The 27,389-nt window shown below is 36.2% G+C and overlaps 1 protein-coding gene across 2 annotated transcripts in view; it reads left to right on the plus strand.

The window, feature by feature from the left end:
* Positions 1-27,389, plus strand: part of LOC148953315 (NHL repeat-containing protein 2) — a 217,865-nt gene that overhangs the window by 14,942 nt on the left and 175,534 nt on the right. For both annotated transcript variants that reach the window (XM_089088480.1, XM_089088479.1), the window contains exons 2-3: positions 12,027-12,178; positions 18,144-18,303. In XM_089088480.1, coding sequence (XP_088944606.1) covers positions 12,119-12,178; positions 18,144-18,303 — 220 coding nt within the window. In that variant the 5' untranslated portion in view covers positions 12,027-12,118. The remainder of the gene's footprint in view (positions 1-12,026; positions 12,179-18,143; positions 18,304-27,389) is intronic.

Here is a 27,389-nt window from a genome sequence, read left to right on the forward strand (position 1 = left end):
AGCATCGTCTTGGCAAGAACTTAAACGGATCAGCAGGTAGACGCTCGTAGCCAATAATCACCAAAACACTCAGAAATTGTTGGAGCTCACTGAAAGTGTCAAGATACACTTTGAAAGAACGGGATTTTCTGTACTGTTCAGTCTTTGTACTATTCGGGATTAGATTTTTTAGTCCTTCGCAGTTTATATCCTCAGGGAAATTTCGAAGCACAGCTATGTGCAGGGGTTCTTGAACAGTAATTTTGAGATCGGGCTTGGAAGATTTCACTTTCTCAACAATTTTCGCTGCTGCAGCTCTCGACCTGACCACAAGCTTCCATTCGTTTGCAGATTTGCGAAGTTCACTAATGTCATTTGTATTTTCACAGAAACTGTCTATGAAAGCTTTCCGGTCATTTGGGCCTTTGAGCTCCTTGGGGGGATTTTTCAAGACAATAGAATAGGTAGAGCTTCTGGACTTGGACGTTTCAGGTGCACTATGACTGCTTGTGAAAATACTGGTGGCTGGAGTGGACTGCGTCGCTAAAAAATTATAAAGCTTGCGAGAGAGTTCATTTACTTTGGTAGTAAGTGTTGCATTCACTGCATCTCCGATGACAAATTTTGGGGGTTAAGCAGGTAAAGGTAAAAAAAAGGTAAAGGATGCGGCACTAGACCCTTAAGGTCCAAACCGGTGGTGCTGATCTCCGTTTCGTGGCCCTTCAGCCAGGAAGTGCAATGGGGGGCAAATTTTGGCATGCTCACATTATTTGTTTTACACATTATTTATCACATTTACTTTGGTAGTAAGTGTTGCATTCACTGCATCTCCGATGACAAATTTTGGGGGTTAAGCAGGGGTTAAAGATGACAAATTTTGGCATGCTCACATTATTTGTCGCAGCTGAAACTAGAATTTTGCATATTTCAATGATATTGTCTTCATCTTTAGAGTAGGTCACAAGACGATTCGTAATATTCAACTCAGTATGAAAGATTCGCTTTGCCTATATAACATCTTCATGTGTATAGAAAGCAACACACGCTTTTACGATACACTCCAATTTTATCCCATCTGTAAGTGCTCTCGTAACACAATTCAGTAACGGATTCAAAATAATTTTTTCACTTTCAGCCATCGTAGGTCCAAGCGTAATTAAATCTCAATGTAAAGTCACAAAACAATGACTTACCCGCAAGGGGGGCTTTTTTAATTCCCCCACTTTCTAATAAACGCCTTCTAATTATCCAAATGAAATAGTACAAATAGTTCAATCACACAGCCTGACAGACTATATAGCCAAAAACTGTTTTTTTCAAGAGATAATCCTCTCAGAAAATAAAGAGGTGTTAACTGCATGAATGCACTTTGACTGTTAAGGAGTTAAAATTCTTAGGACAGGTTTGTTATGTTTCTCCTTCGGGAGGCACTTCATTTAGGAGATATAGTGGTATTTCCAGCATAGAAGTTTCTAGAATAGGAAACTATCTTGTTTAGTATTGACCTTAGTAGGAAACCTTTTTGCCTGTCTTCAAGATTCTTGACTGAAGGAGGAGGCCAAAAGTATAAGGAAAAATGCCTTATTTTGAGTTGTTCAGTCTGAATAAAGGAAATTAGGCTAGAATCATGTCCAGCAGGCAGCAGCATCAGTTAGGGGGGCAGGGGATGTACCTGCTGCAAAAGGTTCCCCCCTAGATTTTAGAAAATATGATTTTATCAGAACTTCCTTTTTTTCTATGAATTGATTTCACTGCCATAGACAGAGAGCTTTCAAATGAGATGGAGTTTGATGAATTCATAGCTAAAAATAATTCCCAAGCCTTTGTCTACCCCAGTCTCCTTAGTGTTGGTAAACACTTTATATACAAATATAGTCATGTAGCTCCTTATTTGGAAGCTGTTAGGAAACCATTTTGTTTAGAATGGACATCAGTACCAGGAATTTTTTTTTATATTTATTATTTTTAACACACCCACCTTTTATTACCTCAGCCTCCCTAATGATATTCAGTCACTTTATATCAAAATATAATCATGTGACATCTAATTTGCAAAGTCTTGACAGGTGAATCTTAAGTATTTTTGTTTTGACTGGGAATTTGATGGCATGATCTGAATCTGGTTATGTATCTTCCTTGCAAGGCATCTTTTTTAGGGTAACTTTTAAATTAGTGAATTTTTTTTAAGCTGGTTTCATCATAAATAGCCAATTATTTTTATGTATATGTTGATACCAAAACACCTTTTTTAAGGGCTTTGATTACCATTGACACAAATTGCTCTTTACTTACATTTTATACCCACAAACTGCTAAATAATAAAAATAAACATAAAGCCCAATATTTCCATTTAAATCTAAATAAAAGCAATAATTCCTGGTAACACTTGCCTTCTTCTCCTGAGGAGTTCCCTGACAGAACTTGTGATCCTCCCCATGCCACTCCACATTATGTACTGGCAAGCACATGAATGTTGTTAGTAAACCTTGCCCCTCCAGACCTTCTCCTATAATTATCAGAGATTCACAGGGAGTTAGAAATTGTGTGCATCAATAAGTACTTTTTGAGGCATCAGTCACACATATCCCCCCCCCCCACCTACTTAATAACCCACCAGTCCTCTTTCACAATAGCTAATGTGCAATTATACATCACTATATCTAAGTTTTTCAAACAAAAAGAGAATCAAGTTAGTTAAAAGAAACTTTAAAGTAAATGTTGATAATAACTGTTTATTTCTTATGTACTTCATGACACTTTAGAAAGACATTTGACAGCACACAGTATTAATGTGGCAAGGAATCTCGGCTGAGAACTGTATTGGTAAGTGATCAGACAGCTGAAAATCAAGCACAACCTTGACTGGCAAAATCCTGAGATTTGCGGACGCAACGACTTGATCGAGATATGATGTGGACATTGAGGTGTGTACGTGTGTAAAATCTAAATCTTTGCACTTGAGGTCAAACTGGTCTCCAAAAATACTAAGCAACAACGTAGAACGTAAAGACCTAGATAACAGCAGTTCATTCAAGTCGCAATTGAAGTCACCAACTAATATGCATTGAAGGCTTAAGGATCTAATACAGTTAATACACTGGCCGAGTTTATCACTAGAATAAGTAAAAACACGCTCCAAACGCTCATCATGGTAATTTGTAGGCAAATATACATTAATAAAAACACAGCCCTCAACACGAATCACCAGGAAATTATCATTGACTTCAAATACACTAGATCTTAGAGTCGAATGAACAAAAGTGGCAATACCACCGGAGGGTCGCCCTTTTCCACTTAGCTGCTTTGCTGAAACTGAATAAACCGATACTGAACTATTAAAACTAAGAATACTTTTACTTCGGCTTGTGACGAAATGTTCTTGTAAACAGACAACTTCATTTTGCTCAAAAACAACATCTAAGATCGGAATTTTATTCGCAAACGAGCCATTAATGTTCCACGATAAACATTTAACTGCAGAAGCTTCAGAAGTCATTTCTTCTGTGGATTACGGTTTGAGGGACATTTTACACTGTAACACGTGTAACTGCCAATTTTGCATTCAATACAGAATGTCGGCTGTCTGCATGGTTCATCTCGCGTAGAACGATGTTCACTTGAGGCACATCTAGAGCATAAAGGTTCAGCTGTACACTGGGAAGCGAGATGACCAATTTTGTGACAGTTATAGCATCGTCTTGGCAAGAACTTAAATGGATCAGCAGGTAGACGCTAGTAGCCAATAATCACCAAAACACTCAGAAATTGTTGGAGCTCACTGAAAGTGTCAAGATACACTTTGAAAGAACGGGATTTTCTGTACTGTTCAGTCTTTGTACTATTCGGGATTAGATTTTTTAGTCCTTCACAGTTTATATCCTCAGGGACATTTCGAAGCACAGCTATGTGCAGGGGTTCTCGAACAGTAATTTTGAGATCGGGCTTGGAAGATTTCGCTTTCTCAACGATTTTCGCTGCTGCAGCTTTCGACCTGACCACAAGCTTCCATTCGTTTGCAGATTTGCGAAGTTCACTAATGTCATTTGTATTTTCACAGAAACTGTCTATGAAAGCTTTCCGGTCATTTGGGCCATTGAGCTCCTTGGGGGGGATTTTTCAAGACAATAGAATAGGTAGAGTTTCTGGGCATGGACGTTTTAGGTGCACTACGACTGCTTGTGAAAATACTGGTGGCTGGAGTGGACTGGGTAGCTAAAAAATTATCAAGCTTGCGAGAGAGTTCATTTACTTTGGTAGTAAGTGTTGCATTCACTGCATCTCCGATGACAAATTTTGGGGGTTAAGCAGGGGTTAAAGATGACAAATTTTGGCATGCTCACATTATTTGTCGCAGCTGAAACTAGAATTTTGCATATTTCAATGATATTGTCTTCATCTTTAGAGTAGGTCACAAGACGATTCGTAATATTCAACTCAGTATGAAAGATTCGCTTTGCCTATATAACATCTTCATGTGTATAGAAAGCAACACACGCTTTTACGATACACTCCAATTTTATTCCATCTGTAAGTGCTCTCGTAACACAATTCAGTAACGGATTCAAAATAATTTTTTCACTTTCAGCCATCGTAGGTCCAAGCGTAATTAAATCTCAATGTAAAGTCACAAAACAATGACTTACCCGCAAGGGGGGCTTTTTTTAATTCCCCCACTTTCTAATAAACGCCTTCTAATTATCCAAATGAAATAGTACAAATAGTTCAATCACACAGCCTGACAGACTATATAGCCAAAAACTGTTTTTTTCAAGAGATAATCCTCTCAGAAAATAAAGAGGTGTTAACTGCATGAATGCACTTTGACTGTTAAGGAGTTAAAATTCTTAGGACAGGTTTGTTATGTTTCTCCTTCGGGAGGCACTTCATTTAGGAGATATAGTGGTATTTCCAGCATAGAAGTTTCTAGAATAGGAAACTATCTTGTTTAGTATTGACCTTAGTAGGAAACCTTTTTGCCTGTCTTCAAGATTCTTGACTGAAGGAGGAGGCCAAAAGTATAAGGAAAAATGCCTTATTTTGAGTTGTTCAGTCTGAATAAAGGAAATTAGGCTAGAATCATGTCCAGCAGGCAGCAGCATCAGTTAGGGGGGCAGGGGATGTACCTGCTGCAAAAGGTTCCCCCCTAGATTTTAGAAAATATGATTTTATCAGAACTTCCTTTTTTTCTATGAATTGATTTCACTGCCATAGACAGAGAGCTTTCAAATGAGATGGAGTTTGATGAATTCATAGCTAAAAATAATTCCCAAGCCTTTGTCTACCCCAGTCTCCTTAGTGTTGGTAAACACTTTATATACAAATATAGTCATGTAGCTCCTTATTTGGAAGCTGTTAGGAAACCATTTTGTTTAGAATGGACATCAGTACCAGGAATTTTTTTTATATTTATTATTTTTAACACACCCACCTTTTATTACCTCAGCCTCCCTAATGATATTCAGTCACTTTATATCAAAATATAATCATGTGACATCTAATTTGCAAAGTCTTGACAGGTGAATCTTAAGTATTTTTGTTTTGACTGGGAATTTGATGGCATGATCTGAATCTGGTTATGTATCTTCCTTGCAAGGCATCTTTTTTAGGGTTACTTTTAAATTAGTGAATTTTTTTAAGCTGGTTTCACCATAAATAGCCAATTATTTTTATGTATATGTTGATACCAAAACACCTTTTTTAAGGGCTTTGATTACCATTGACACAAATTGCTCTTTACTTACATTTTATACCCACAAACTGCTAAATAATAAAAATAAACATAAAGCCCAATATTTCCATTTAAATCTAAATAAAAGCAATAATTCCTGGTAACACTTGCCTTCTTCTCCTGAGGAGTTCCCTGACAGAACTTGTGATCCTCCCCATGCCACTCCACATTATGTACTGGCAAGCACATGAATGTTGTTAGTAAACCTTGCCCCTCCAGACCTTCTCCTATAATTATCAGAGATTCACAGGGAGTTAGAAAGTGTGTGCATCAATAAGTACTTTTTGAGGCATCAGTCACACATATCCCCCCCCACCTACTTAATAACCCACCAGTCCTCTTTCACAATAGCTAATGTGCAATTATACATCACTATATCTAAGTTTTTCAAACAAAAAGAGAATCAAGTTAGTTAAAAGAAACTTTAAAGTAAATGTTGATAATAACTGTTTATTTCTTATGTACTTCATGACACTTTAGAAAGACATTTGACAGCACACAGTATTACTGCCTCTGAAAATGGGAAGTTCAGAATATAGTTTTCAATGGTTTCAATTCAATTGGCTGTCTCAGACTTTTTAGTTGATAGAAACTTGATCCCCTTTGGGTAAAAATTGTAGTTTGGGGGCATAAAATGGCAATAAATGCCACTTTGCTGTGGTACAATATTTTTGGTTACTTGAAACAGGCACTGAAACTTTTAATTTTCTTTTGAATGAAACCCTTCTTAGTTTTCTTGGACTAATGATTTGATGCAATAACCCACAGAGAAAAAACAAACAAGAAAATAATCACACATTCATGATCTTCTTTCTTGGAAAAAAAAATGTAAAATTCTACATTTTGTAGATAGGAGCTTCAAATCTCTACAACAGGGTTCTCTGACATGCTGAACTTGATTAAGTAATTTTCTTTAAGAACACCTGGTGTGTTGAGGTTGTTTCCACCTTTTTTGAAAATCAAGCTTTTGATGGGTAACTTTAAACTTGATGAATGTTATAGGCTATTTTTTATAGGCTAAATAGTTTTTTTTAAGCCAGAATTGTTTCAACCTTTAAACTCCTTTTGTGGATTTTAGAAAAATGCATAAAATTTTTACGTATTCTATTTGATTTTTGTTTTACAGCAAATTTGTATTTTCAGTTGTTTTTTGTCATGTAACCCAGATACAATAATTAAATTCTATCTCTTAAAAAAAACAAATGCTAATTTTACTTTTATTTACTGATCGATTTTCAATAAATTGCCACTAACTTTTGATTCTTGCATGAGTAGTGTACTGACAAAAAAAATCATTTGAGTCTGTACATGATGTCAGAAACTTAGGATAAACTGTGATAGCTACCATAATAAATACATTTTTTTGAATGAGATTCCAATTTCATGAAAAGAGAAGTATTTTAAAAAGCTTTGAAACATTTTTTCTCCTGGCAAAAATCCAGTTTCGGTTGTCTCTTACAATTTGAATATATATATGTATATATATATATATATATATATATATATATATATATATATATATATATATATATATATATATATATATATATATATATATATATATATTCTTAATTAAATCAAATTAAGAGTCAAAAGTGATTGGAGGGCCATCAGCCATCCTCTTTAGCTCATAATTTTTCAGACACTTCCAATCAATATTTTTAGACAGTCATTTTGTTTAGCATTGCTGAATGGTCTCTAGTAACTATGTCATTAGGGTTATTGGGTAGGTCAACTCTCCACAGTTATGTAATTTGCTCATTATGCTTAAAAAATAAATTTTGCATTGAAATTAAATCAAATCACACTGTTTGTATGCTGGTTGCCAATAAGACATCTCAGCAATATAACAAGAATGACTGAGGGTATTAAGTTCAAATTTTCGGGACTACTTCTATTACTACTTCTGCTCGTAAAATTTTACTAAATCAAAAGAGTGTAAGTGTATCCAGGCTGTGAAAGAGCATTAATATAATTTTTTGGGAATGGTATTAACTTTTATTTATCAGGTTAACTAGAGGATGTATATGACTAAATTAGGGCTTGCCCCTTAAATTGCGGGGACAAGGTAAACAGCCTCTAACGCTTCCCTTACTTCTCTCGTAAGTGAACTTGCTTCTAGCAATCAGTAAAACCTACGCTGTGAAATACGGTCTGTCATTTTGGTCTTGCTGTAGTAATGTTGTTGAATATTCGCGATGGCCAGTAAGCTCATTTGGAATCCTGTATTAAAGTTTTTGTCACGTGCAGTAAAAGTTGTAAAAACCCATGATGAAGTTGCGAAGAGAGCAGTCCAGTTTTTCCAAAAAAAAGACATTATGAAAGCAAAAGAGATCTTATGGACAGAAGCGAACTGTCTTGCTCGAATGTCCACCAAGGTTGCTATGAGTGACAATGTTTTGGACATGATAAAACTGTTACAGACTTGTGATGACGATAAGGTTGCTCTGCCTACTCTCCTTACTTTTGAGCCAGAAGAAGCCCCCTTGATCCCAGGCAAAAGTTCAGTGATTGTTACATGCAAGATTGTGGAAATGTGTAACAAATTAGACATTTTGATGGAATAAAACTTCTTGAAAAGTAAACCTGTAACTGCTGAAATCGTTTCTGAATATATCTCCAAACCATCCTATGCTGTGACTGTCAAAAATGTACCAAGTGACCTAGCCAAACCGGAATCAAGAAAGGACTTCCTAGAACAAGCATGTGGTGACGTTAGCTCAAAAATTGTTGAGCTAAAGTGCACCCGAGGCGACTGGAAAGTTATCACTGCATCCAAATATGATGCTCATGCTATAGAGAATGCGCTTTGTCGCTCTAACAGCACCACTAGCACTAAGGTTAAAAGTCATTCTCACTTTGGAATAATTAAACGTTTCCCATACAATCTGACCTCTGATGATGTCAAGTCTCTTATGCCAAATTGTAGTGAAGCAAAGCAAAGTGGCTCTACCAGATCTTTCAGGCTGAAATTTGAAAAAAAAGAGGATTTATTACAAGTAATGAAGTTCCCATTAGTGATCGGTTTTGAAGGATTCCCCATTCAAGAGTTTTTGTTTCTACCCCATCAATGCTATAAGCGCCAATCATATGGACATATTTCAAGTGCTAGTATAAATGAAATTTGTTGTTCTGTCTGTGGAGAAAAAGGTCGCGGAAGTTCTAAAACAGCCCCTTGCCAGAAACCGACAAAATGTGCTCTGTAAATCAGACAACCATCCATGTTACAGTTACAAATGCCCTATTGCACAGGCTCTGCTGAAAGGTAAATCTAGTTCAAAATGAGATTCACATGCCGTATTTTGTCGTGAAACATTAATGGAAAAGTTACCGATCGAATCCTAATTCTTTCGCAGTTATTGCAGTCCCATGATTCTAATTCTGATTCAGGGGCATTTCCTGTCGGAAAACTGCCAAAGCCTGTTACCACTATGTTCTAATTTGAATCTCCTCTTTCGTAGTGCAATTGGAAGACCGAGAGGCAGACCATCTGGCGGTCTTGCTATCTTTTACCGATTCCCTTGCAAGCTATTAGCAGAGACTGATTACTTTATTGCCGCTAAGCTTGAAAATCACGTAGTAATTAATATTGATCTGCCTACAAATTACAACAACGAACAGTCTGATTCACGGTTTGCGTCTGCCTGCAAGCTTCTAGGCAGGTTTCTGAAAAAAGTTGTCTCTAAACCTGTTATTTTCAGCGGAGATTTTAATGTAGATATAACTAACACAATGTCTCCGTGATGACAAATCTTTTGGGGCTGTGTTTCTCCGGACTATGGTGTATAGTCTAAGAGTGACAGCTTTTCATACATTGGGCCGCTTTCCTCAACTTCTAACTTAGACCATGTTGTTGCTTCGTTCGGCAGTCACGAGTTCAAAGTTTTAAAAGGTCGATTTTATTCTGAACACCTTCCAATCTCTACTTGCTTTTACTCCTCCTCGCCTAGGGCTCAAAATAAGGAATCAAATTGGTTTTCCTACCGAGATCAGAAAAATGTGTCAAGTGAGTCTTTCAGTAAAGTCTGTGACGAGATTCTGAGCAAGATCAAAGTGCCTTTCAATCTTTTATGTGATCGTGCTGTGCTGCCACAAAGTGAAAAGAGTATCTCAATTGAGCTCACTTCCTACTTGGCAAAAATAAATCACGCGCTGAAATGTGCCGAAATAAGCGCCGTTCATCTTCGACGTGTTCATGAAAAGTCACAGCTTAAAGATTCGTCAAAAAGCAGAGATCTAGTGAATGCATGTAATTCAGCCAAGCTATGGCTTACTGTTTGGAACGACTGTGGACGTCCGAGAGATGGCTTAGTAAATGACTAGAGGCTCCTTACGAAATGTAAATTTAACAAGGAACTGAAAAACTATAAGTTAACGCTGATCCAGAAAAATTTAATCCGTATTGCTGAAGACCCCTCTAAACTCTGGAAGTATAGCAAGCCTGCAAAAGCCCAGAGTATTAGTGTGCCTGAAAAAAAGTGGGTGGAATAGTTCGTGAGAGAGTTCAGTGCTCCCAACCAAAGCACGGAGGAGTTTTTTGAAAAACAGTTTGACCTTCTTCTTCAAATAAGACGAAATCTTTCCTGTTCGTGTCACCAAGTGCTGTTCATTCGTTGATTCCGAAATTAAAGAAAAAATCATTCTCTGGTGTTGATTCTATTTCAGCTAGGCACCTGCAACTTGCAGGCTCTTTAATCGAGCAACATTTAGCACTACTGTTTCAGATGATCTTTGTCCGTGGCGTAGTTCCTTTGCAATTATGTGTTGGACAAATAACTCCCATCCCTAAAAAAGGGCAAAAAAGACACTTCTCTTTGCCGTTCCTATTGCCCCATTACCGTGTCGTGTACTACTTTCCAAGGTCTTTGAGTCATTTTTGATAAAAGATATTGAAAAAAATTGCTCCGTCCCTCCTCATCAGTTTGGGATCCAGCGAGAGTTAGGCAGAGAGCATACTCTCTTTCTGCCAATAAATGGGCTGCAGGACTTTGAAGAAAGAGGTGATTTCTTAGTCTTGTGTGCACTCGATGTTGCAAGAGCCTTTGACTCTTGTATATTTTCGCAGGTTTTGCTTGAGGCCCATTTGAAAAGTACTGATGCTGCGATAGTTACTTGTTTAAGATACATGCATAGAAATCTGAAGGCTGGAATTAAAGATGGTAGTCAACTATTTCCGATTCAGACAGGTGTACGCCAAGGAGATCTGACTTCTTCAGTTTTATTTAATAATTGTGTTGCTGGTGCTCAAGATAAGTTGAACTGTACATTTATCTTCAAAGGAGTTGATCTTTCGTTAGTTACGTATCCGGATGACTTACTGAACCTTTCCTGCACTTTCCAGGATGCTTTTCAACTTTTGAGCTTCTCCAAGATGAGTACGAACACATTGGTATGACCTTTAATACTGATAAAACAGTTGTTCTACCATTCAACTATAAAGGGAATTGAAATTCAATAAGGTTATCTGGCTCTGAGGTACCTTTTTCTAGCATCCTTACTTACCTGGGCATTCCTATTGGCGCAAACCTGAAAGAAACTATAAACCTGGCAATGAAAAACTATGCTGGCAAGATTTGGGCTCCGTATGCCTCCCTGGCTTCAAACGTGCCGTATATGACTAGAGCTCACCATTCTCAGTTATATGATAGCCTAACAGTTCCTCACTTACTTGCCCTTGCTTCTGTTTGGTCTTTTTTTAATTGTGGTAAGAGAAAGCAAGTTCATCGCCTTTATTTTAAATTTGCAAAGTATTTAATGTAACTTCCAACTTGGACAAGTAACTCTTCCCTGCAAAGAAAGTATCAACTGGTAAACTCAGCTGGGGTTATTGTGAAGCGTATTTATGATTTCCCTATTGAATGCCAGAAGTCTTCATATCTTTGATCATTTCTGTTTATTCCTTGGTTGTAGTTGTGTGTGTTTTTATTTCTGTTGTTTCGTTTTTTGTTTTTCTTGACTTTTACTCTGTCTTTTACTGGGCTCTGCCGAGATTTTTGTGATGGGTTATAAATAAAATGATGATATATATATATATATATATATATATATATATATATATATATATATATATATATATATATATATATATATATATATATATATATATATATATATATATATATATATATATATATATATATATATATATATATATATATATATATATATATATATATATATATATATATATATATATATATATATATATATATATATATATATATATATACATACATATTTTTATAATCACAGTCAGGAGTATAGAAAGTGAAAAGCTTATTTTTTTAGCTCATATTGCAATTCTTTATTTGTATTTCAGCATTAGATGTTGTCAACAGCAATGAAAAAGACCTAGATTTTTCTAGTCAACTACTAGTTCTTGACTTCTTCACCTACTGCTGTATAAATTGTATGCATATTTTGCCTGATCTTGAAGTAATTGAGCAGACATTTGGAGATAAGGTGAAAGTTGTAAGTTCTATTGCTTGAAGTATATAGTAGTGATGGGACCGTACCAAAATATTTCCTGACTTTGTTTCCAATTCCATTAAAATGCATCTATCTCAATGAAATCCCTCACTTTAATTCTTAGGAAAGTTAAGTATACTGCATTCTCCATGTAATCTACTCCCAAAATTTGCATGCGGAAATAATTGCTATCTTAATTATTGGAACTACCTGCCATAGAACCTAGCTTATACAATTCCTTTGACTTAACTAAACTTACAAAAATGTCTTTTATTTCAGAAGCAGAACTTGATGGTGGATCCTTTTTGAGAATTGGGATTGCCTAGACTGCAACTAAATTATGCTATTTTTTACAACATTAGTAAATTAGAAGGTGAACGAATTACGAACGATTAATTGCACTGACAAAGAAAGAATAAAAGAGTCTGTAAAATGATTGATGCGGCATCTTAACTGTTCGATTTTATTCCTGCTTTAGGTAGGCAGACGCTTTGTACAAGGAAGGGACAGCAACGAACAATGCTTCTGACTCGTGACTAATGAGTGTCTAAATTTGAGGGTAACTTCGTATGTGGGCTCACGGAGATAGGGCATTTTTAGCGACTTGAGAGCGGATTCGTAAGACACATAATTTTCGCCGAGTATGATTTTTGCAGCACGTTTCTGCAGATTTTCAATGTCACTACTGAAATATTCTTTATTGGGTACTTGAGGGCCCCAGACCGAACATGCGTACTCAAGTAATGGCCACAAATAACACAGATTTGCCAGTTTGAGTTGGATTGTAAAAATCCCAGGTGATCCAAAGTAACGAGAGATCTTAAGACGTAATTTCCTTTCTTTAGTAGGTTTGTAACATGCGGGTTAAGGGAGTAGTCTAAGCTAAAAGTGACACCAAGTGTAACTGCGGTTCAGATGACTGGGTATGATGCTTTAGGACAGGAGAGATCACGTTTCAGAGGGTTGAACCTCATCACTTTTTTTCGTTTTAGTTGATTTGCAGCCCATATGTGTCAGACTGGCTGACAAAAGTCGATTTGAGGTCATTGAACTGTGGCACAACTTGTTGCTTGTCCTCTAGGTATTTTAGCAGCATCATCAAAGTATTTAAAACGATTTTCGACTCCTGAAAGCACGTAATTTATAACCGCTAGAATCAGCAGGGCTCGAAGTTTTGTGCCTCGAGGAGCACTGCATACTATTTTGGGCTATTCCGAGTCGAGATCACTGTAAAGGCTTCGAATTACTTTTTTTTAAATATTTATTTATTTTTTGGACTAAATGATTAGTTAGATTATTTTTCTACTGGGAAATATATTTGTTTCTGATGATAGCCCATTATTTAGAAATTATCTGAAATGTCCAAATTATCACGTGGTCTGTAGTAAGTCTGAAGACTTAGTTGTATTTATTCTTTGAATGTATTTTATTAAGATAAAACTTCTTTATTTGTTTAATAATTGATGGTGGATAAAGCATCTATGTTTTTTTGCTCCAGAACAGTTTTTATACAAACAAGAATATTGGTACTTGACACATGCTGAATTTGAAGGAAGAATGGGGGCCGTCATAATTCCACCCACCTCCCCCCTCTTTCTCCCACAATTTGATCGTGAACACTTTTTTTTGTCCTGAACAACCTAATGTAGAATAAAATAGCTTGGGGACATGGACCTCCCCCAAAAACGGGATCCAAAATAGGATATTTTTTTTTTATCTATTTGGTTCGAAATTTACACCCTAAGTCCTTTAGCTAAGAAGAACCGAATGCCCAAGGAAAAATGGAAGACAAAAAAAAATAAGTAGCTTCCTTCAAAAATGCGGCCTGACGAAGGTCCAGAAAACTTTTTTATTTGACGGGTTGGAGCTAAAAAGCTGTAAGTACCAGAGCCAAGGAGAACACTGTATAAAAGAAAAAATGGTTTGAGGGCATGCCCCCCCCCCCCCAAAAATACGCCCAAAAAAGGCCGAATTTTTTTTCTAATGGACTAAAAAGTTGAATTCTTAACTGTGCTTGGGTCAAGAGGATCTCAATCCACTAAAATAAGATTTAAAATGCATGGGTCCCCACCAAAAAAGGTAAAAAAAAATGCCCCATACGGCTCAAAACTTACACCCATAAAGCTGTTCGGCAAAGGATGTACAAAAAGATATTTTGAGGGCACGGACTGCCCAAAAATCGGACCAATTTTTTTTTATTGGATTGAAAATTGTATCTGAAAGCTTTTGGGTCTTTTGTACTCTCATTCCCACCTCTTCAAGTCATAAAAAAAAATTAATAAAAAGATTTCGTTTGCCGGAAAATGGAACACTAAACAAGAAACTTTTTCCTGATGAGCTTGAAAATTAAATTGTAAGTTAATGGCCAAATAGACCTTAATATTTACAAAAATTTTATTTTTGGAGCATGGGCTCCGCTAAAAATTGTCCAAAAGAGCGACAAACTTTTTTTGTCTCTGGTTGGCTTGATATTTTCAAGGTTCATTGCCTGAGCTAAGAGAACTGTAATTTTATTTGGGGATGAGAGGGTGTTATGGGACGTAATAATAGGCCGCAATCTTGTTGTCCCTGATCAATTTGAGACTTGCAATCATAAGTACCCAGATCAAGAGGAGCTTAGTATAAAAGTAGAAATTATTTCTGGGGTATGGGACCCAAATGGGTATGGGACCCCCAGAAATGGGACCCAAAAAGATAAAAAGGACTCTTTTTTTGATCAGCTCAAGACTTATATTGCTTACTCCTTGGACTAAAAGGATTCTATTGGACAAAAAATAGAAGTAAATTTTGGTTTTCCCGAAAATGACCAATAATTTTTTTTTCTGAACAAACTGAAATTTTTAAGTCGTAATATCTTGGGCCAAGTGGACCCTAATGCACAAAACAAATTTTTATTTTGGGGCATAGTTCTCCTTCCGAAAAGGGGGCCCAAGAAACCCAAAATGTTTTCTTCTGATTATATTGTTGGGAGGAGAAGGGTGTTAGATAGCCCCAAAATGGCTGGAAAAACTCGTTTCCTTTAGTCAGTTTGAAACTCTGAACCGCAAGTTCCTTGGCGAAAAGTAGCCTAACTTAAAAAGAAATATGTTTGGCCAAAAGGGGACCAAAAAATGGCCGAAAAACTGCTTTCTCCCAAACTCAAATTAGGAAAACACAGATAGGTATTTCGCGATCCGCTTTAGTTACATGTAGACAGAGCCAAGATAACTTTAATGAGGACGAACATTTTTGGAAAATACCGACTCGTGATACCAGAAAATAGGCGTAATATTTTTTTTAGTCTTTCCTATAGTCAACCACCTGATCGAGTATGGTCAAATGTTGCTTTTTCTTGAAATGTGCTTGAGATTATCTTTGCTTATTAAATAAAAGTTATAAAATTCTTAGTCAGTGCAAAAATAACACAAGTTCAAGCTGCAGTAGTTTGAACTTACTAACGATTCAAATCGTTAGTCATTCAAAGTCCTAATTCTTAACTTCTAAAGAAGTAATGCAGTAAGTGCTTAAGACAGAACCTTATTTAAAGAAAGAAAACATAACTTACAAAGACCGTATGGCTGTATTGAAACTGTATGGCTGTATTGAAACTGTATGGCTGTATTGAAACTGTATGGCTGTATTGAAACTGTATGGCTGTATTGAAACTGTATGGCTGTATTGAAACTGTATGGCTGTATCGAAATTGTATGGCTGTATTGAAACTGTATGGCTGTATCGAAATTGTATGGCTGTATCGAAATTGTATGGCTGTATTGAAACTGTATGGCTGTATTGAAACTGTATGGCTGTATTGAAACTGTATGGCTGTATCGAAATTGTATGGCTGTATCGAAATTGTATGGCTGTATTGAAACTGTATGGCTGTATTGATTCCCGACGGCCTAAAATGGGTCCAAAATACAGGACCAGGTACTCTCAATGAACACAATGTATTTTAAAGTATCGTTGTATTAATGCATGACACTGGGCAACGAATTTTGTTTTCTTTGGTTGACTTAAACTTACAGGATATGTAGACAGGGACGAGAGGAACTCAACGAAGACAAAATTTATGGAAACAGAAATCGTTGTATCGATTCATAATGACCAAACTAAACCCATATTTATTTTTTCTCTGATCAGCTTGCAGTTTTCTGGGCATATACACTGGGGAAAACAAGACCAAGAGGCCTATTTTGGCCTCTAAATATTCTATTTAGGAAAAAATTGGGTTGAATCAATTTGAAATCAGGTTAAGCGTTGCCGTATAAGCGTTTCGTCCTTGAGAACGGCCATGCGATTTGGAAGCGGCCTCTTGTAAGTAACTACCCAATTTGCTGGCGGTGGCTCTCTTCCCGATCGAGTAGTAATTTGAACTAACATATCTTACTAAAGGCAGTGTACTTTGTAGTTGGCAGTCCATAAAAAAAAGTAATGTCTTTTTTACAACGAAAGGGGAACTAGTTGCCCTCTAATCACTTTCGACTATTAAAAAGGGCATTTGCCCTTACTATTTTCAATTGGTTGAGCCCTATTTGAAGTTCCTAAGACAACTCCTTCGATACGAAGCGCCCTGGTCTAAACAAGAAAAAAGAAAAAAAAATAATAATACATTGTACCTGCATCGATCTTTACTATAAAAATGTCAAGCCTTCCAATACCCCAGAATGGAAAAACATTGTTTTTCTATGATCAACATGAAAACCTTTTTTTTGTAAGTAGACTGGATCGAGTGGACCTTAATGAGGACAATAAATTTTGAAGAATAGTTTGGTTGCATCGACTCGTATTTCGAAAAGTTTCTTTTCTTTTCGCTGATTCGTTTGAAAGTCTCAAATTACCTTAAATTGCATCATGGAGTGGAAAAAATTTAAAGTTGCTGGGACTTCTAGGAATTAATATCATTGTATTTTAAACAGTCAATTTAATTTCGTTAGTCCTTCCTGTAATCTTGACGATTGTCTGGATTTTTTGTTGTTGTTGTTGATCCCTTGATCAATGAATACCACAGTATTCAAAGTACAATGTCACTAAGTGATTTGTAGTTTTCCTAGATTTCCTAAATTATTTCAGTCTTTGTATATTTTGCAAAGTATGCTAGTTAAAAAAAACAACTGATTGTATCAAAAATACCGACACAAAAAAAAATTCTGGAAGTTTGAGCAGTTTTTTGAATTAACAGTGAATTTTAAGCAGTTTTTGGATTTAAATATTCTATTAAAACAAGAAAAGCTGCTCAAAATACATTTTACTTTCATTAAAGTACAAATGATACTCTATCCTTAGCCACGTTCTGACGAATTTGGGGAGGAATGGATTTAAAAAATAAGAAAACTTGTGAAGGTAGTTCCAAAGTGATTATTACTCGGAATAATAATTATGTTAAATAATAAGAGATTGCAAAATTTGGCCAAATTGATTGCTGGATGCTTGGCCCAGGTGTAGAGGGATAGCTGGATACTGTGTTTTGTTATAATACGCTCACATTACAAACTTACCCTTGTTTTGTAATAAGTGGCTTCAAAAACTTTTAAATAACGAATTTGGTGTAGATTACGCCATTTCAATTACGTCAGGTTTCTCATGGACACCTGTATCTCCATATTAGTGTCAAATCTTCTAATCAAAAGGCTTTCAGTCCTTTGATGCAAAGTGCGATGAAATTAGAAGCTATTTTCAAGCAAATAGGCTAGATACTGTGCTTTGTTTTACAGTTCTGAATTTGCAGTTTCAGCATCATAATTGTAATTGACGTTTTACAATTCTAAAATTGCAGTTTCAGCACAATAATTGTAATTGATCACTTAAAAACCTTTAAATGCCAACTTAGCAAAGATCAAACTTCATTTGTAATATATGTATTACAGTGCTGCTTGTTGACTTCTGTTTTGGAATATCAACCACAGACATAGCCTACTAGTAACAACTAGTTCTGATCGAGTAGTTCGATCACATTTTGTATTGGAAGGATTAAACCAGTTTTTTTTAGATTGGAATTCATAGTGCCAAGTTCGATAACGAAAAATCGACAGAGAACATATTAAAAGCTGTTGAAAGATACAACATAGCTCATCCTGTTTTGAATGACAAAGATTGTTTAATCTGGAATAAACTTCACATCAAATGTTGGCCTACAATTGTTATTTTTGGTAAGGATCTAACTGTATTTGATGTAGAGTGCTGAAAATGATGCAAAATCATTTTTAACCTATTTAATAGGTTGTATTGCCACCGTCGATACCACGAAGCACTCTCGTTCTCTGAATCTGGTAAATTTTTCCAGAAACGCAAAAACTGATAAAAGCGAAACCAAAAAAAAAAATGTTCTTATTTTTTTGCCAGCCAATATTCGTTATATATTTATATTTGCTTGTCTATTTTCAATCTTTTGTGTGCTTTCTAAATTTATTTGGTTGAAAACCTGATACTTGGCTCGTTCGTGAAATGGAGTGGATGTGAAGTCAGTCTTTACAATTGTCCTCGTATCTTGGAAGTTAAATATCCTCAATTTTTGTTCATTTTACCTTTGAATATCTGATCCACTATATACTCAACAAAAGTTTCTGAAGAACTGTCAATATCTACATACATGGGGGGGCAAGGGCATTTGTATTTTCTCCTATTAAGTTTTAAACACCCATAAACAAACCCTCTGATATTTCCACAACCCTACACCAAGCCTTAAGTCCATTTATACCAGTATTGCAGTTGGATTAGGTCATATAAATTTGCACTATATATATACACATAAGGGGGGGGGGTAAACTATTTGGACAGTTTGAAGTCAGAAAACAATTCTTACTTAATAATATGCAGAATAATTGCACCTATCACATTTTGCATGCAGACCAGCTATACTCCCCCCGCCCCGAATGTGCAAATATATAGTCCAAATTTGTTTAAGATTTCGTTAGTTTGATTACAAATAACAAAAAAAGGTAAAACACACCATGATTTATGAAAACCTGCTATACTTTTGATTCTTCTGGCAATATACGAATGTTGAAGATTATATCGCAACAGGATCGATTTGAAAATCCTATAGAAGATTAATTTTGATGTCTTATATCTGCTGTTGGTGAAGATCGTGATTTCACGAGGTACTTGTTAATTATACAGAACAAACCCAAGAAGTGAAGTTAGGTCAATCCTAATAAAATATACCAAAATGTGATGAAAATATACTTTTAGGAACAAAATTATGGAAACTGCAACAGAACTTTTAGGAACAAAATTATGAAAACTACAACAGAGAATTATGGAAAGCAGGCCACCCAGAACGCATTATATTAAATACCTACCTAACCTAACAAACTCTATGTATTTAATATAATACTTATTTAATATAATACTTTAGTAACATGATTATGAAAACTACAACAGAGAATTATGGAAAGCAGGCTGCCCAGAACGCATTATATTAAACACCTAACGTAACCTAACCAAAATACCAAATATTTATAAATACTAAATAACCAAAATATTAAATATGTAATTAAAATATACCTGCAACGTAGTTTTTCTACTGAGCCTAAGCTAATTGTCTCTGAATACAGACAGCTAAACCGGTTTTTCTGAGATCTTACATATCAAAACTCTTGAGTATGTTCTGGATAATCAACAAGTACCTTTGATTACTTAGCTATAAAAATGTTTATGAAGTGCTTTTAACTAACAAGGGTTAATTTTCTCAATAATAGGTTTTTAATTAGAGACTATACTCATTACTGCTATCATTTTTTGTATGTAGTTTGCTTACTAAGAGGATTATATGAAGACATTTACCCATGTGAAGTTCTTTTAAAGTAAAAAAAAGTGTAAAAAAAGTGTAAAAGGTAAAAAAGGTGTTTTTTTTTCTTTAGACCACTCATGCGCGACCTGTCCATAGGAATACTTGCAAGAAAAGCTGTATATCTGTCCGTTAAATCGGATGCATGGTTTTCGAAGCCCAAATTTTGTTTAAAATCGAAAGTTGTAAGCTTCAAGTGGCTAATCCGTTGAGTGTTATTGTAAGCTGTTTAGAATTAAATCTTTTATACATAAATTGTAAAGTTGCTACTCGACGGTACTATTCGTTACTTCAAAAGACTATATTCAAAAGTGCACAAAAGAGATCATGAAAAATGCTATTTTAAATAACTGATTTTGTTATTTCTATACATAACCGAAGAAATTCAAATAGCATTGGAAACATCCTCAGGTATTGCATATCCTCACGAAAAAGATAGCAGGATATCTTTAAGCCAGAATATGATTTACACTTTACTGAAAAACCTTCAAATGAATTTAATGAAAAAAATGGGCATTTTCAGTTTAATATACATATGCTGGTTTTTTATTCCTTAAAATATTAATTAATTTTTGATTTCTTAAAGTTATAAAGTGAAAAAATTTCAAACAATTTTTTTCACTAAAGTACAAATTATATTTTGACTTTTAGAAGGCTTAGGGGTTTAGAACCCTGCTCATAATTATTTCTGTTCGTTTTGAGTTTGAAGCTGCTATTTATTTTAATTTCTGTTTGTTTTCGGTTTCATTTATTTATTGATACTTATTTGTGGTAGTTGTATGCTTGGTAGATTATTTGATTCTATTTTTATTCATTTTTGGCTTAATGGAGTTCTTTACTTTTTTTTTGAAAAACTTATTTTGTGGAATTTTTTTTACAATTAATTTTTATATTGACATAGTCGTTTTCAGGGAAAAAGAATGAGCCTCTTCTAAAGTTAAACAACCATCCCGTCCATAAAAACCTTAAATAACCCCTGGGCATAACTTACAACCCTTGCCCTGGTCTCTGGGGTGTCATACTCAAAGACATAATTTCCAAACCCTTCAACTATCGTTAAAAAAATGGTTATATCCAAATGTTGATTAGATGTATTTGGGGAAATGATGGGCGTGGGGGGGCACTTGTCCTCTAACCGATTTTGATTGTGATGTAGGGCACTAGCCATGAGAATTCCCAATCGATTAGACCGTTTTTCAAGTTTCTACGACAACGCTTTCTATAAAAACCTCATATGCCCCCAGTACATAACTTACAACCTTTGCCCTGGGGGTTTGTTATCCTCAAAGACATAATTTATGAACCTTTAAACTACGTTGAACAAAATGGCTATCTCAAATTGTGATTGAATGCGTTCGGGGAAATGGTGGGCGTAAGAGGGGGGTTAGTTTTCCTTCAATCACTTTCGACTATTAAAAAGGGCACTAGCCCTTTCAATTTCCAATCGAATGAGCCCTTTTTGAAGTTTCTAAAACAACACTTTCTATAAAAACCTTATGTGCCCCCATTGCATAACTTACAACCCCTACCCTGAGGGCTGTGGGGGAGTTGTCATCCTCAAAGACCTAATTTCCAGAACTTTCAAACTCGTTGAAAAAATGGGTCACTCTAAATATTAAAAAACACACTAGAACTTCTGATTACCAAGCCAATTAGCCCCCCTCCGAAGTATATACGATCAGTCTTTCTATATAAACCTTATCTGCCCTAGGGCATAACTTAAAGCCCTTGCCCTGAGGGCTGCTGGGGGGGGGGGATTGTCATCCTCAAAGACATAATTTATGGACCTTTCAATTATGTTGAACAAAATGCCTATCTCAAAATTTTGATTGGATGTGTTTGGGGAAAAGATGAACGTGGGAGGGGGGGGGGGGTTAGTTGCCCTCCGAACACTTTCGACTATTAAAAAGGGTACCAACCCTTTCAGTTTCTAATTGAATGAGCTATTTTACGAATGAGCTCTTTTAATACCTTGAACAAAATTGTGATCCCAGATTTTGATTGGAAGTGTTTGGGGCAATGATGGGCGTTAGGGGTGGGGGTATTTGCCCTCTGATCACTTTCGACCAATAAAAAGGCACTAGTCCTCTCGAATTCCAATCGAATGACCCCTGTTTGAAGCTTCTACGACAAAACTTTCTATGAAAACCTCATATGCCCTTGTCCTGATTACGACCCTTGTCCTGAGGGCTATCGGGGGGGGGCTGTCATTCTCAATTTTCCAGACCTTTCAACTACGTTGAACAACATGGATATATCAAAATGTTGATCGGAATTGTTTGGGGAAATGATGGGCGCAGGGGTGTGGGGGTGTTTCTCCCTCCGATTACTTTCGACTATTAAAAGGGACAATATCCGTCTCAGTTTTCAAAAAATAGCCCTTTTGAAGTTTTTACGACAACGCTTTCTATAAAGAAACCTTTTACCCCCCCAGGGCATAACTTACAACCTTAGCACTGAGGGTTTTGGGGGGTCGTCTTACTCAAAGATATAATTTTTGGACCCTTCAACTACCTTCAACAAATTGGCTATTTCAATATGTTTATCGGATGTGTTTTGGGGAAATGATGGGCCTGAGGGGGGGGGGGATATTCTTCCTCCGATTCCAGTTCTAATTTTCAGAACTTTCAACTACGTTGAACAAAATGGCTGTCATAAAATTTTGATTGCATGTGTTTGGGGGAATGGTGGACGTGAGAGGGGGTGCTTCACACTTCGGCCACCTTTGAGGATTAATAGGGGCACTAGCTCTCTTTATTCCTAATTAAATGAGCCCCTTTTGAAGTTATCACGACAACGCTAACCTTAAGAACATTGTTCATCCAATAGGCACAGACTAATTAGTGTGCTCTTGGGGCTCTGGGAGGTTCGTCATCCTCAAATACATAATTTCCAGAACTTCCAACTACGTTGAACAAAATGGCTATCTCTAAGATTTGATTGAATGTATTTGGGGAAATGGTGGGCGTGAGAGGGGGGTTAATTATTCTCCAATCACTTTCGACTATTAAAAACGTCACTAACCATTTCAACTTCCAGTGGAATAAGCCCTTTCTGAAGTTTCCACAACATAGTTTTTCATAAACATCTCTGAAGCCCCCAGGGCATAGCTTATAACCCTTGCCCTGAAGGCTCTGGGTGGGGGGTAATATCCTTAAAGACCTAATTTCCAGAACTTTCAACTACGTTGAACAAAATGAGTATCTCAAAATTTTGATTAGATGCGTTCGGGAAAATCTCAAAATTTGATTTGATGTGTTTGGGGAAAAGGTGGGCGTGAGAGGGGGGTTAGTTGCCCTCAAATCACTTTCGACTATTAAAAAGGGCACTAGCTCTTTGAATTTCCGATCGAATGAGCTCTTTTTCAAGTTTCTAGAACAAGGATTTCAATAAAAACCTTACACGCCCCCAGGGCATAACCTATAACCCTTGCCCTGGGGACTATGGGGAGAGTGTCCTACTCAAAGGTATAATTTCCAGAACTTTCAACTGTGCTGAATAAAATGGCCATCTCAAAATTTTGATTGGATGTGTTTGGGGAAATGGTGGGCGAGGAAGGGGTGTCAGTTGTCTTCCAATCACTTTTGACTATTAAAAAGGGGACTAGGCATTTCGATTTTCAATCGAACGAGCCCTTTTTTAAGTTTCTACGACAATGCTTTCTATAAAAAAAACCTTAAATGCCCCCAGGACATAACTTACAACCCTTCCGTGAGGGCTATGGGGGGGGGGGGAGGGTTGTCATCCTCAAAGACCTAATTTCCAGAACTTTAAACTACGTTTGACAAAATGGCTGTCTCAAAATTTTGATTGGATGTGTTTGTGGAAATGGTGGGCGTGAGAGGGGGGTTAGTTGCCCTTCGATCAGTTTCTACTGTTAAAAGGGACACTAGCCCTTTCAATTTCCAATCGAATGAGCCCTTTTTGACATAAAGGAAACGGGCACGTATGAATTGTTATTACATTTATTGTCACAATAAAGAATAAACAAGACATTATTTTTCTTTTCTTTATAAGAAAAGAAAAATCATGTTTGGAGCTGCATTGAAGCAGCAGATTGAAAGTCCCTGAACAATTTTATCAAGTGTCATCTTTTATTAAGATGACAATCATAGGCAGCGCAATCGCGCTGCCTATTTACCCTTGCCCCAGCCATTTAAACATTTGCCTCTCAATTACTTGGACTATCTGTCTTGGCTTTTTTTTGTCTACAATTAGCCATATCTTGATGCAAAATGCATGTTGTTAAAGAACGATGTTGCCACAATGTATTATTTTTTTCCCCTTTAGACCAGGGCACTTAGTATCGAAGGAGTTGTCGTAGAAACTTGGAAAAGGGCTCATTTTTTTTTGAAATTGGAATGGCCAGTGCCCTTTTTAATAGTCGAAAGTGATTGGAAGGCAACTAGCACCCCTTCCACGCCCACCATTTCCCCAAACATATCCAATCAAAATTTTGAGACAACCATTTTGTTCAACGTAATTGATTTCCAGATGGAAATTATGTTTTTGAGAAGGAAACTCCGCCCACAGCCCTCAGGGCAAGGGTTGTAATTTATGCCCTGGGGGCATATAAGGTTTTTATTGAAAGCGTTGTCTTATAGCCGGTCTGCATGCAAAATGTGTTTGGTACAATTATTCTGCATATTAGATAGATAGATAGAGAAGTGTATTTCATAGACAAACATACTGCCATGAACATAGTAAAATAACATAAATGAAAGGCACAAATAACATAAAATTTGACCAGCGATCATCATAAAACACTTAAACGGAACACTACATTAACCTAATAATTATTATTACTTGGAAAATCGGTCATAAAAAAAAAAAAAAAAAACTCTTAACACTTGGAAAAAACACTTAAATGAAACATTACATTTACTTTATACTGGGATTTTTTTTTCTTTTTAGCTAATAAAATTTCCAGATACCTCGCTATTCTTCGTTAATTTTTAGTGGCTATATACCTGGAAAGAATTATTTTCTGACTTCAAACTAGTGTTTTACTACTGATGAGGGTCACTGTATATGTGACCGAAATATCTAGTATTTTTTGTGAATTTCTATACACTGTCTGTTAAAAAGTATTTTATCCCTATTTTGAACTTTTGTTTTATCGTAATAAAATTCTCAAATTTGGAAAGCCTTATCCTCAACAGGGGGGGGGTATTTACCGGGGGCTTTTTTCCGTGGGGGGTATTTTCCGTGGGTGGGGGGGGAGTAAACGCCTAGAACCCCTTCTCATATACGTAATAATTTCTGTTCGTTTTAAGTTTTCATGTTGCTCCTTACTTTCAGCTTGTTTTTTTAAATTTAATTTCTGATCGTTTTTTAAATAACGCCAGTATCTGGTTCCACCTCCATGCAGAAATCCTCCCTCCCCACGGAAGTATCCTCTGGACAATTAAACCATGGTCAATTACCCTTAACATCTCCACGCGTAAAATTGATTCGGTAAAAAGAATGCAAGACATATGTAAAAAAAAATCGTATAGTATTTACTGGCAAATACCCCCGTGAAAAATTTACCCTTAACAGTTTACCCCTGGAAATTTTCCTCCCCATGGGAAATTCTCCCTTTGCAAAATCCCCCCATCCGAAAATTTGCCCTCCCCCCCCGGAAAAATGTATGCATACTTCCCAATAACAAATACTAAACGTAAACAATAGACAAATTTTATGACTTAAAGACCTTTCCCCTTGGGCTGGGGGGGGGGGTCATAGTATCTCCAAAGGTATTGTTACTGGGCCTTTCAACTATGCTGAACAATACAGCTATTTCAAAATTTCGGTCAAACGATTTTGGGGACAAAAGGGGCTTTTACAATATTTTTTTTACTGTCTTAATTAAAAATTTTACCTGTTATTTTATAGTCTAATTTCGTTGCCATGTTATATATACGGAATTATTTGTCACACCAAACACGAGCTTTACCCTTTTAGTCAATGCGGCTTGGAATTTGCATTATAAAATTAAAAACGATCGTCGAATTTATATAATACTGGGTTAGCTTGTTGCAATGACGATATAATAGAATCTAATTCACAGATAGGTTACAGTGATGCGAGAGAGCTGTAAGGGAACAAATATGAAGTGTATTTTTACAGCTAAGTTTATCAAACTTTTCTGGAGGTTCGTAGAAATTTTCTGCCTCCCCTATCTCCTCTGTGTGAAGTTATAATTAAAAGCTGTTCACAAAATGGAAAAAAAGCAAACTTGAGCGCTGTATTATAAAAAATAGAGTTAGACAAGACAAGGGATTTTTTTTCTGGAAAAATAGCTGAAACTAAATGAAAAAAGTCAAACTTCAGGATGTCTAGTAAAATAAAGGATAAATGCAGATGAAGCACCATTTTTATTTAATTGGAGATACTATCATGCTTAGCGCAAATTACGGTCTCCAGTAAAAAATAAACTGCTTTTATGAATATTTGGATACTTTTTTCATTGTCTTGTTATTTTTTTTTACTTATAATAAATCTTTAACCATGAAAACCCTGTTATAGAAATTAAAATATTTTTGTATTCCTCATTCGCAATATGTGATATTAATAACAACGCTAATAGCGGTAAGCTTTCATATTACTTTCTACTGGCGATTTTTTTTACGCCTTACTCGAAATTTCATCTTCATACACAAATTTGTTTGCCTTTTTTTCAGTTTCAAAGCTATCTACTATGAGCGCTGCTGTCAATAATGCATAACCCTCATTTGCTGAACGTTTCCAGAGTTCAGTGAGTCACCTTCTCTGTGAAGGTGTACTTCAAGCAACTGAGGTGCGGATCTTGGTTGTGGAGAGAGGAAAGTCCTCTAGGTAATGGGGACTCGTTCGAAAAAACAATAAAAAGGCACGGATCAAGGAGAGATCCAGCCCCTGTGAATCCTTAAACATAAAACAAGGGAGACGAATAAGTGATACACTGGCTAAAACATGATTTTCTTCAATTTTTGAGGCGGGCGGCTGATTGTTAGAGACATTAGAATCTCTAGAAGCAGAGGCAAATACAGTTAAGGTGTTACCTATGACCCATTTGATGGTTTTGCTGAGCCGACCGGTGCGTTGATTTGTCGCAGTGAATCAATCCTCAAACCTAGCTATGGGTTAAGTGCATAGTAAACAGAAAACAGTGAGGGTGGGAAAGTATAAAAATTAACGAAATATATCACCTGCCATCCTAGCCGAGTGGAAGGCACGCTGGACTTGCAATTCCATGTTCTTTGGGATGATGGTTCAGTGTCATTGTTCAGCAAATCCTTTGGCTTGAGGTGGTTTTCAGTGTTGTCAGCCACTGTGCTGAAACCACTGAGTTGTGCTCAGCCAATCGGAGTCTAGGGAGCCTACACAAAGAATATGGGTAACTTATGAGAGTGAGAACAGGCGCTAATGTTGACAAAAAAAAACTTGCATTGCCATTAGCGTTTGGTGACACTTGGCATTTGT

Source organism: Artemia sp. Qi Xiang Cuo, chromosome 4, assembly GCF_049724085.1.
Source record: "Artemia sp. Qi Xiang Cuo chromosome 4, ASM4972408v1, whole genome shotgun sequence".
Taxonomy (NCBI): Eukaryota; Metazoa; Arthropoda; class Branchiopoda; order Anostraca; family Artemiidae; genus Artemia; species Artemia sp. Qi Xiang Cuo.